At 35.0% G+C, this 12,500-nt stretch overlaps 1 protein-coding gene across 2 annotated transcripts in view; it reads left to right on the forward strand.

The window, feature by feature from the left end:
- Positions 1-12,500, forward strand: part of LOC115215151 (orexin receptor type 2) — a 470,081-nt gene that overhangs the window by 209,221 nt on the left and 248,360 nt on the right. The window contains exon 2 of one of the 2 annotated variants that reach the window (XM_029784324.2): positions 7,899-8,294. In XM_029784324.2, the coding sequence (XP_029640184.1) occupies positions 7,926-8,294 (369 nt within the window). In that variant the 5' untranslated portion in view covers positions 7,899-7,925. The remainder of the gene's footprint in view (positions 1-7,898; positions 8,295-12,500) is intronic. The other variant, XM_036505429.1, reaches the window with a different exon arrangement.

Here is a 12,500-nt window from a genome sequence, read left to right on the forward strand (position 1 = left end):
ACTTCCCTTTTTAATATTATTGCATGCATAAGTTATTGTTTTGCAATCCAGAGGTAAATGCAATTCATGTAGGAAATGAATTATATTTGGTATTCATCTGGTCTTCTCAGGTGAGATCTGGTAAAATATTCCCACTTGATATTTTGGTAAGTATAAAGCAACGTCGTATATTTTGGCGTTATATATTCGTCATATATATTCGTAATTCGAGGAGACGGCTGTGTTAGATGTGAAAGATATTTGGCTGCAATGTCTTGGATAGTATAAATTCTATGACCCGTCACGTTTTATACGTAAAATGATATTTTGCGAATGAATTTTAAGTTCTGTGCTTTGGGCCAAATGCTGCATTCCAATATAGTAATTAACATTTAAGTACCATTACGTCTAATAACTCAAATCCAATCTTCTGAAAATGGCACATTCATAATATATAATTAGCTCTCTTGTAATTTGGGGGTGATAATTACCGTGTGCAATTCCTGCTATTCTTAAAACTACAACCATTATATTAGATTTATTATTATTATTATATATATATTATATATATTATTATTATTATTATTATTATTATTATTATTATTATTATTATTATTATATTATTATTATTATTACTATTATTATTATTATTAATATAAAAAATATCTATTAATTATGAGAAACGAACTGTTCATAGGTTAAATTCGTTTCAGTTCGTTCCCAATTTTGCAGTATACTTCGCGTTATTCAAGTGCAAATATTTTTTTATACCCTGTGAACAAATAGAAGCACATAGCCTCACGTGGTCGGAGTTCATTCATTCATTCTATCTCTCTATCTCTATCTCTATTTATCTCTCCATATCCCCCTTTCGCTCTACTCTTCTCTTTGTCCACATATACACAAGTGAAAGAGAAATATTCATTTGTACGTATGAGTGTGGGCACCGGCGCGTGCATATATGTGTGTTTCTGTGTGTATATGTTTCTATGTGTGTGTGTATGTGTGTGCATGCGTGTGTGTTTGTGTTATGTTTGCAAGGCTTTCGGTTTCCTCGATCAACATAAAGCAGCTCGATACATTTTGTTGTGATATTATCTTAGAAATGGATCTCAGAATAGCAGTGGATTCCACTAATACAGTGTGAATGTCTGCACTCATTATTACACAGGTGGTTATCTCTCATTTCCCAAATGCATTACGAGAGATAATAAAAGACAACGTTTTGTAGGATTCAGCCTGCGGTAAGAACAAACTATGGTGAACAGCATGAATACGGTTCCATACAATCTTGTGCAATAAGAAGGATGTATCTTGTCTTGCTCTCCCTATTGAATCTACAGATTTCACAGCTTAAACTCAAAAACTGCAAAGTATGCACGTACATACAATGATCGGAGGATGGAGGCAAAGAATGCAAGGAGATAAAAGACTATGTCTACTCAAGGCATATACTGAATATGCACTGAGATATATATGCTGAAATCTCAAAGAAAATAATGTCAGGATCTCTGTTTACCTCAATAAAGGATCTGCTCAAAACAACGACAGGCAAATATGTACTGACATCTATATATAACATGTATATATAATCGAAGGCGGATTCCTGTACCATATGGATTATGTTGCCTTCCATATATGGTATCTGCCTTTATTATGTCCGGTCTATAGCATGTATCTACACTGATGAAATGCTACAACTTATGTCGATTTCTTGGTTACATGACAATTATTCTGGGTACTATAGGCAGTATTGAATTCGATACTCTATATTATCGAGTGGCTACTTCTGCACTTTAAATACAGCAATTATATGATTGTTTTGTATTGTAGTTGAAGCTGGATATCAGTGATGTCAAAGTATAAAGCTGGGCAAGCAACACTATATATAGTCACCAGACTATCGAAGCACCTGGACGACTAAAAGCTGAGAGAGCAATCAGGTTTCCATAGGGACTCTAGTACGATAGACTAAGCATAGACTCAAATCTATTTTATTGAACGAGCGAATGAACCTAACATTCCTCCGTGTATCGCTTTGTTGATTACGAATAGCCTTTTGATAGCGTCGGGACGAGCTCATTGAGCAAATCCCTGGAAATGCAAGGTGTCGAGTTGCTATACATCAAACGGCTGAGATATGTTAAATCCAGGTATACAACAGATATAGCTTTGCTATCGCTAGCACTAAAGATTCCATTTAGGAAGGGTGTCAAGCAAGGAGATACCATCACTCCAAAAATTAAAAGGGCACTGATTAAGCAGGAGGCGCAAATATCAATGGCAAGCAATGAATAAAGCTTCCATTCGCAAATGATATTATGCTCATCGAGTAGTAGTATACCTTAGAATGAAAACAAAATAAACGGGGTCGGAAAGCAGTATAGAAGGTGTTTACATCATTCTAGGATGTGCCTAAAGCAAATATATACGTTACCATACGAGCGAGATTCTGTAATGCCACCGTCCTACTAACGCTCTTAAACGCAACTGAAACTGGGGCTACTACGAAGGATGGACATCGATTGGCTAAAACTTAAAGGGTCATGGAAAACTCCATGCATGGATTAACATTAAGAGACCATATGGGAAATAATATAATTCGAGAAAGAAGCCAAATGAACGAGTGACTGCAGTGCCGGATATGAGAGAATGATTACATCTATGAAGTAGCTAAGTGGTACTCAGATCGGAAACGCCAATTGTAAGCCGACCAGGACGATGAGGAAATGATTTAGGTAAGCGTAGCGTGATAGGACGGAAACTAACATAGAATTTGAAGAGTGCTAAGAGTAACGGTGAAGAATGTCAACTGATAGTCTGTTCAATACTGTAAGGCATACACACACACACATACACACACACACACACACACACACATATATATATATATAATTATATATATATATATACATACATACATATGTATGCATCATTTGTCAGTGTATGTATGGCTATATGCATATGCGCGTCTTTATGCGTGTAAAATGGCATAGATTAAAGCAGATAAGTTGAACGTGAACGTGGAAACTAGGTTAAATAGTTGATACACAGTTATAATTTTGTACGAAAACATTCCTTTCACGGTTTTCCAATAGGCTGTAAATAGTGTTGAGCTGCAGGTGGTTGTTCCGTTTGCCATGAATAAGAGTCATTCTTTTCCGAACATACTTAATGCTGCGTAAAGATCTTCTCCTATCACAGTTGAAGTTTTTGATTCATTTTTCAAATAAGGCAAACATTTACACACACATATATATAACGTGGAGCTGAACGCTTATTGAGTAATATTAAACAAATGTATCATGGATAAATTTGTTTATACAGCTATTCAGTTTGAAATTATTTGATCGAGAATAATTTACAACACAATCTTTTTTCCACTTTATGAGTTAGAGCAATAGCTAGCTATGAAGCACAACTTAATGTTACCTATTAGTCACACAGTGTTCCTTTCAAAATACCTGTAGAGTTTAGCAACGACTTCCATTCCTTTCGGTTTGTGACTTGATTTTCGCATAACAATCAACATTTCTTACGTTCAAATTCGAGATTTTTGAGGTCTGATTTTCTATTTAATTTCGATATAGCTAGAGTGTATTTGATAAATCGATTATTTAAATTTATTGATCATTTATAGAAACTTTCGTACTTCCTTTTATGTTAGTCTTGTTTATGCCACATACTAATCAATTGATTTTACCATGGTCGATTGATTAATGATACTACATTACATTCAATTACATTATATATATATATATATATATAATATATATATATATATATATATATATAAAACAAATTGTTTATACTTTGTAGCGTAGATGGATAAAAAAGTCTCGTTCACAGCATTCGTTATGTATATGGTAAATGAAATGCAGAAGATGGAAGATAGGAGCATTATTATTTATCATGTCCGGACTGTCGGATGCTTTTGAACCAGGTGTTAAGTATCCCAACCTTGGCGGATCGATACTAGATGTGTCGAAATATCTGTCATGATTAATAAAGATGTTCGTGCCAGCTTAATTCAATTCGTTCTTTATCGAAAGATACCTGTTGTTATGTCCTGTTATTACTTTTATTGTATATTTTATTATATTTATATTTGTGTAACATTGTCCGTATTTTCCGTCCTTGTTTTTGTATGCATTCGCTGCTTTCTTCCAAGGAATCTAATGCTCTTAGCTTTCTTTTTCCTTGGTGCTGGCCAGATTGGGGCAATCTTAAGCATTATCAGCCGAAATTGCGAGGATAATCTGGTGCTTGACTGAAGAAAGAAAACTTCGAATGACCCGTCCTTGTTTTCTTTGTATCGTCTATCTGAATGTTTTGTTGTTCCTTTTTGTGTCACCTAGCTGCCCGGGTGTTTTGCGTTCTTGTCCCATTTTGTATTATATATATATATACATATATAAATCTCTGAACGAGGTGTAAACAGTAGCTGCACGACAATGTGAAGTATATTTGCCACTTAAATGTGGCTAACCACTAAGGGTGGATGCTACTGTAGCTTGTAGCCCCGGGAGACCATCTTCTCTAGCTGGCTATTGACACACTTTCTGCCCCCCTAATATATACCAACATCTTCAAGCTGACTTAGGCTCCTAGTTATATATAGTTAGCAATGGTAAATTTTCTCGCACGAAAGTAAATAAAAATTGAAAACAAAAGCAAAAATTTAAATAATTGTTTTATTCTTGCTATGTTTTTAAATGTAATAAGAAAATGAATTGAAATTTCAATGTTACAGTGAAATTTGCCATTTCTGTAACTTTGACGTCATATGACATTACTATGTCAGAAATAAGGCTGTCTGCATTACACAATGTACGGAACTACAAAGTAACGCAATGCTTAGGATTTTATAATTTTAACATATGATTTTTTTCTTAATGAATCAACTCGTATTGAGGTAACAATGGTTCCTTAATTAATGACATAAACATTTTATCACATCATCTTTTCATATTTTCTTGCACTTACCCAAGGTGCCACCCAGTGGGACTGAACTGCGTGGCACCTTGGGTAAGTGTCTTCTGCTATAGCCTCGGGCCGACCAAAGCCTTGTGAGTGGATTTGGTAGACGGAAACTGAAAGAAGCCCGTCATATATATATGTATATATATATGTGTGTGTGTGTGTGTGTGCGTGTTTGTCTGTGTTTGTCCCCACAACATCGCTTGACAACCGATGCTGGTGTGTTTACGTCCCCGTAACTTAGCGGTTCCGCAAAAAGGAGACCGATAAAATAAGTACTAGGCTTACAAAGAATAAGTCCTGGGGTCGATTTGATCGACTAAAGGCGGTGCTCCAGCATGGCCACAGTCACATGACTGAAACAAGTAAAAGAGTACGCTTTCACTTACTGGGAGACAGACTCTCCTGTTGTTTACTGTAAACAATGGACGTTATATATTTCACATACGTTACAATCTATATTTAAATTTACTGGTTGCTGGAAACATACATATATGTGTATATATATAAATAAACACATACATGTACGAACATATATATGTATATATATATATATATATATATATATATATATATAGATATATATATATATATATATATGGGTGGTGTATTATATATACATACTGTTTTGACATTGCTATGGGGTTGCCTGAGGCCGCACTGGTGGCAAACCTTGTTGGAACATATATTTTATTCAATATTAATAGTGAATGTTCAGAAATAGGCGCTTGTCTATATAGGGATGATGCAGATTTTGTCAGAAAAAAGAAAAAAAAACAATCTAAATAGAAACTCGAGATATATAAGAAAAGCTTCCATCCGTTTCTCAAGAGATTTCGACTATTTCGAAACCAAAAATAATTCTATTGATTTTAGATATTAATTTTAACCTTAGAACAGCTAGATATGCGCCTTACTATAAACCAAATACTAAATTAACTTACATTAACTTTCAAAGTAATCATCCAAATTCAATAGACAAATGGTTGGTACCAAATATAGAAAAAAAGACTTAATTACTTCTCATATAATGATGCATCTCTTCAAATTTAAACATTCGGCCTTCTTGGCACTTCTGCTAGGGCGACTGTCGCTGGAGCTTTCGCCAGGACAACCCTCACTGGAGCCTCCGCTAGGACAACTGTCGTTGTTATTATTGCTATTATTGTCGTTATTGCTGGCGATGGCACTGGCTTAGAACAGTTGCTTTTGCTATAAGGACTGTTAGGCAAGCAGTTGGTAATGTTGCTGCTGATGGCGATGTTGCTGTTGTTGTTGTTAGTGCTGTCGATGCCATCGGGGGTGGGGGGAACTGCCGATGCTGTCGCTAGTGCTGTTCTTGTTATTATTCTTAATGTTGTTAACTGTGGCGATGGTGACGACATTGGTAAATCTGTATCCGTATGTACGGCTGCTACTGCTTGTACCAGTGCTATTGCCAAGGTTTGCTAATGTTTCAGCTTCGTAGACGACTACATTGCAGTGCCCTACCACTGGGCATTTATTGCGACCTCTGCTTGTGTAGCCTGCCTCCAGACGTGGCCTTGGGGCGCTAACTAGAATGATCTTAATATTGGGGGAAAATCACTAGAGACTCCAACTTTGTGCCTGCTGACAATGGGCCCCTATCTATGGAAACAAGTGAAAAGCTTATCTATTAATTTACGGAATATTCTAGCTACATACGTTTTTGTATCAAGAGAGAAAGCAAAGTAAACGATATATTTGATGCTCTTACTTCTGTGATTCTTAGCATTGGGGAGATGCGGTTTCTAAATCCACTGGCACCTAGGGCCTCGTTGTATTAAGGGGCCGCTGCATATGTACTGCTCTATAACTTTGAGTGTACTTTCTCTTTCAGATTTATGTTTCTTACAAATTACACACACACACACACACACATTTATATTACATATATATACATATCTCTCTCTATATATGTGTGTGTGTATATATGTAAATATATATATGTATGTATATCATATATATATATATATTATATATATATACATATATATATGTGTGTGTGTGTGCATATATATATATATATACGCAAGTGTCTTCTACTATAGCCTCGGGCCGACCAAAGCCTTGTGAATGGATTTGGTAGACGGAAACTGAAAGAAGCCCGTCGTATATATGTATATATATATGCGTTTGTGTGTCTGTGTTTGTGCCCCACAACATCGCTTGACAATCGATGCTGGTGTATTTATGTCCCCGTTACTTAGCGGTTCGGCAAAAGAGACCGATAGAATAAGTACTAGGCTTACAAAAGAATAAGTCCCGGTGTCGAGTTGCTCGATTAAAGGCGGTGCTCCAGCATGGCGGCAGTCAAATGACTGTAACAAGTAAAAAGAATAAAAAAAGAGTATATATATGTAAATATATATATATATATAATATATATATATATATGAATATATATGTGTGTGTGTATAATATATATGTATGTATATATGCGTATATGTTTATATATATAAGTCAGAAAATGGTGAGGTTTTGAAATATACATTGTAAATTTCTTTTTTCCTTTTCTTCAATTTAAAAACATTCATTTCCCCTTCCAAATCTTTAAACTTTGCCTTGCCAGGAAAACCGGTATGATTTATTATTGTTTCTTCTTTTTTAATTTTCCATACACCCATTTTTATTAAAATTTACTTTCAATTGAGCATTCTGCCTTATAAAGTTTTCCTCTCCTATATATATATATATATATATATATATATATATATATATACCTATATATATATATACATATATATACATATATATACATATATACATATATATACACATATATATATACATATATATATATATATATATTTATACACACACACACACATATATATATATATTATATGATGCAATTATGTACGACTTCAATGACGATAATCATAAATTTTAATGTTAAATTTTACCTTTAATTTCAGCGATTTTTCTCTAGATTCTTCATCAACATGGATAATTCGACAGAAGATGTGCAGTCAGACGAATCATCAACGGCACCTTGTTATAATGCATACTGTTTGTCGGACGAAGATTATGTAAATATGGTCGAACAGCATGTGCAACCGAACGCAGGTGAATGGATTCTAGTCGTAATCTTCATCATCCTGTTTATAGTAGGCTTGGTTGGTAACTTTCTCGTATGTTATGCAGTCATCAAGAACAGCCAGATGCGAACTGTCACCAACTTGTTCATCATGAATCTAGCTATCGCCGATTTTATGGTGATATTGATCTGCCTACCTTCGTCCTTGCTTGTTGATGTATCAGAAACTTGGTTCTTTGGAGAGGTGATGTGTAAAATATTCCTTTATTTACAGGTGAGTCTTTCATTTGTAGATTGCTTTCTCTGAATTTCTTTTTATTGTTATTCTTATTATTCATGTTGTGGATGGTTGTCTTATTCATAAAGTGCTATCGGTATCATGTACGACCGCAGCATCTCTAATTTAGAACGGATACAATAATAAAATGATTTTGGTGTGAAAATGTTTATGTATTTATTTCGTTATAGTCTATTAGTTATAGCTATTAGTCGAGGACTCGAACCTGAATATGTGGCTTTGCCTGTATGGGAGAATTTATAAAATTGAAATAAAACAAAATAAAATAAATTAAGCGCTGAAGTGAAATAGTCCAGATGGTGCTGTGTGCATACAATTTACAATGGCGGCTGGATCGAATTGTATGCCTATAAAGTCCCATTCAAGATCGACGGAAAATTTTCTGGGAGTACGTAAATGCCGTGTTCTGAGAATGACCGGTATGTGATTGTGTATTTGTTCATGTTTTATATGTGTTTTATAGGACATCCTAATGAGGGGAGTGCCAATTGTAAGTACTATTGTAAGTACTAATATGTCTAATATTAATTGGCACATCCTCGAAACGGACCGTAGATGGACTTCTGTATATCTTATATTTTTGTAAGCTTGTATATGGATTATACTTTATGTACTATTCGCCGGAATTTTATTCGTCTTTTGATATGCCATATTTTTATTTCATTTCATAATATTTATTTCCCTTATTCTAACAGTTTTAAGCGTGTTATGTACAAAATTTATGTTTACATTTATATTTTTATTTGTATATGATACTTACATTTTACTGAATTTAAGAATTTTTTAAAATGTGAGACTGTTTAGATATAAAGTAGTATATAAGATTTGTATGTGTTTGGCCTATCTTTGAATTTTCTGATGTTCTGTGGTTGTTGCTCGCATTGCCTCCTCTTGGATAAAAAGTGTATACAGCCCATTGGAGCCCTTCTATTTCCAGCCCGTTGAATATCTTGAGCGCTGTTGTCCCTCAAGATATAACTTTATATTATATATATATATATATATATATATATAATATATATATATATATATATACATACATACATACATATATATATATTACCTATGTATATGTGTAAATATATATTATCTATGTATATGTGTATATATATATATATTTATATATTTGATCAGCACGCCCACTTCCACTCTTAAAACCGCACTGTTTCTCTCGTAGCACACTCCCTTTCTGATTTCTCACTGATACAAACATAATACTCGCATACAACTACACACAACAGAGTTATACACATAAAATTTCCACACTCATATCTATTCCCTTTTCCGTTGTGCAGTAGCACTATACAGGCACTTCACCAATCCTTCCATACTCTTTCAGTCTTATAACAAATATTCGTAAACCTTACTAACCATTCAGTCACTGTCACCCTATCTATTTTTAGGCATTACACAGCTATACCTGGCACCTTCCGGTTTGTCAATTCCCGCAAGGATCCCCTCGCCTCCTCTCTTCCAATTGCACCGTGGGTCTATTCTCCAACAACAGACATTCACTTCTTTCCTCATACAGCCACTGTACTTCTCTCCGTATCAGCCTCCACATTTAACAGCTCACTAAAATACGCTGCCCATCTTCTTTGTACGTTCTCACTTCCTTTCAACAATTTTCCATTTTTATCCTTCATTTTTGCTTCCCTTCTTCCAACCGCCTTTCTTACCCGATGTACTTCTTTCCAAAATATCATTTTTATTTCTTACAAAATGTTCACTCAACTTTTTCTCCAACATTTCATTCGTCAACCATTTTGCCACAGTCACCACTCCCTTCCCTCTCCTCTTCACATCTGTGTAGCGACGTGAAGAGGAGATGCTGTGTAGCAACGTAAAAAGGAGATGCTGTGTAGCATCTCCATCCTTTTTCTGCAACCACACTTTAAAGGCCCTTTTCTTCTCTGTCAACTCATCAACTCGTATACCACATAACTTAGATGCATATCTCATTACTGCCTCCCTAAAAACCTCCCACTCCTCCACATCTCCTACCACCACTTTCTTAACCAGTTCATATTCACCTCTCAGTTACTTTACATACTCTTTCTCCTTCTCTCTCCTATCCAGTTCCCTCACATTCACAACCATTCACCTCTCTGTCACATGTCTAGCATTCCATCATGAACATGCCTTCAATGTACTCTGTATTAAGAAGTCAGCTGACACTCCTCCACATTCACCTCTCATTACCTGCACATCCACCAATTTTTCTACCACTCTCTTATCAATTGATACATAATACATTGTCAATTAATTCATACACACACACACACACACACACACACATACATATATATATATATATATATATATATATATATATATATGTGTGTGTGTGTGTGTGTGTGTGTAGGCGCAATGGCCCAGTGGTTAGGGCAGCGGACTCGCGGTCATAGGATCGCGGTTTCGATTCCCAGACCAGGCGTTGTGAGAGTTTGTTGAGCGAAAACACCTTAAAGCTCCACGAGGCTCCGGCAGGGATGGTGGTGATCACTGCTGTACTCTTTCACCACAACTTTCTCTCACTCTTACTTCCTGTTTCTGTTGTACCTGTATTTAAAGGGGCCGGCCTTGTCACTCTCTGTGTCATGCTGAATATCCCCGAGAACTACGTTAAGGGTGCACGTGTCTGTGGAGTGCTCAGCCACTTACACGTTAATTTCACGAGCAGGCTGTTCCGTTGATTCGGATCAACCGGAACCCTCGTCGTCGTAACCGACGGAGTGCTTCCATCCATCATATATATATACATATATATATTTATACATATGTGTGTATGTTTGTGTATACTTGGCGTTCTCTTTCTCTGTATTATGGATCCTGCGAATAACAACTTCAATCATAATGCTTTAGAATGTGAGCTGGCTTAGAATTCGATAAGAAAAACGACTAAGAACGTTGTAGATACTTAAATAGCATGTACAGGAAAATGATATTAACTATTGAGAATGTTTCTCATATGCAAATTCAAATCTATGAAATTACATATATGATACATAATACATATATGATGCATAATTACATATCTGATACATAAAAAGCATGCGTTTTAAGTTATACAATATATCTACTCCATAACGATTTTAGGCTATCACATTTTTTTCTGCAGATATTCATATATGTATGTATGCATGCAAGTATGTATCTGTGTGTACATGTGAACACATATATATGTGTGTATATATATATATGTGTGTATATATATATGTGTGTGTGTATGTGTACACATGTTCATTTCTGTCTGCATTTGCACATATGTGCGTATGTGTGTGTGCATGTTCGAAAATCACATTCTGCATTTAATTGTATGCCAACATGTACAAACTGATAACTCACTGTTCGATATGTATAGTAATTGTTATCTAATTTTCAGAACGTATGACGTCCCTTGAAGCAATTATATGATATTTAATTTCTTTGCATATTTATTGAAGGAAATACATTTTTATGCTTCTGATATTAACTCACTTACGTTGTGTCATATACCCAGAAGATATTATGTTATGTGAATGTTAGTATGTTTGAATCGAGGGAAATACTGTTTAAAGGTAATTGAAGGTGTTATTAAATTTATGCAAGATGGAATGGGCTTGTGTCTACGGTAATTCTTTTTATTGAGGACAAAGAATACGGTGCGCAGGAAATCTAGTTTGCATAGCAGAAATATTATCAATTACTTTAATAATACCAATTATATTTCGTGATGACATCCTATAACTGATAGGATCCTTAAGACATTATAGTATATGCGGCAATTCTTATCGTGTTATTGCGTGCATTGTTCGTGAATCAAGATATTTTAGCGAAAGCTAACGGTTCCAATTTAACCATATATGTCGATGCAATAGTTGTGTATGTTTAAGAATTCTCACATTTGCGGTATTGGTTAAGTAGGGTCTATAACAGGTTTTTTTTTCAAACATTAGCTACACAAGGTGGATTCTATGTCATGACAATAACATGGATGTCAGTTGGAAGGATACTTATTGTATTGGTTATTAGACTTAATTTGTCTTCCGTTGAACAATGTCGTTGGACTTTTGGCAGATTGTATCGAGTCAACAAGCTTGCGAACATTCCGACGGAATATTCATGTATTAATCAAACTAAGTAATCAGTGAAAATCAAAAATAGAAAACACACAATTATTGAGGATGTTGTATAGTGTCA

The sequence above is a fragment of the Octopus sinensis genome, linkage group LG8 (assembly GCF_006345805.1).
Source record: "Octopus sinensis linkage group LG8, ASM634580v1, whole genome shotgun sequence".
NCBI lineage: Eukaryota > Metazoa > Mollusca > Cephalopoda > Octopoda > Octopodidae > Octopus > Octopus sinensis.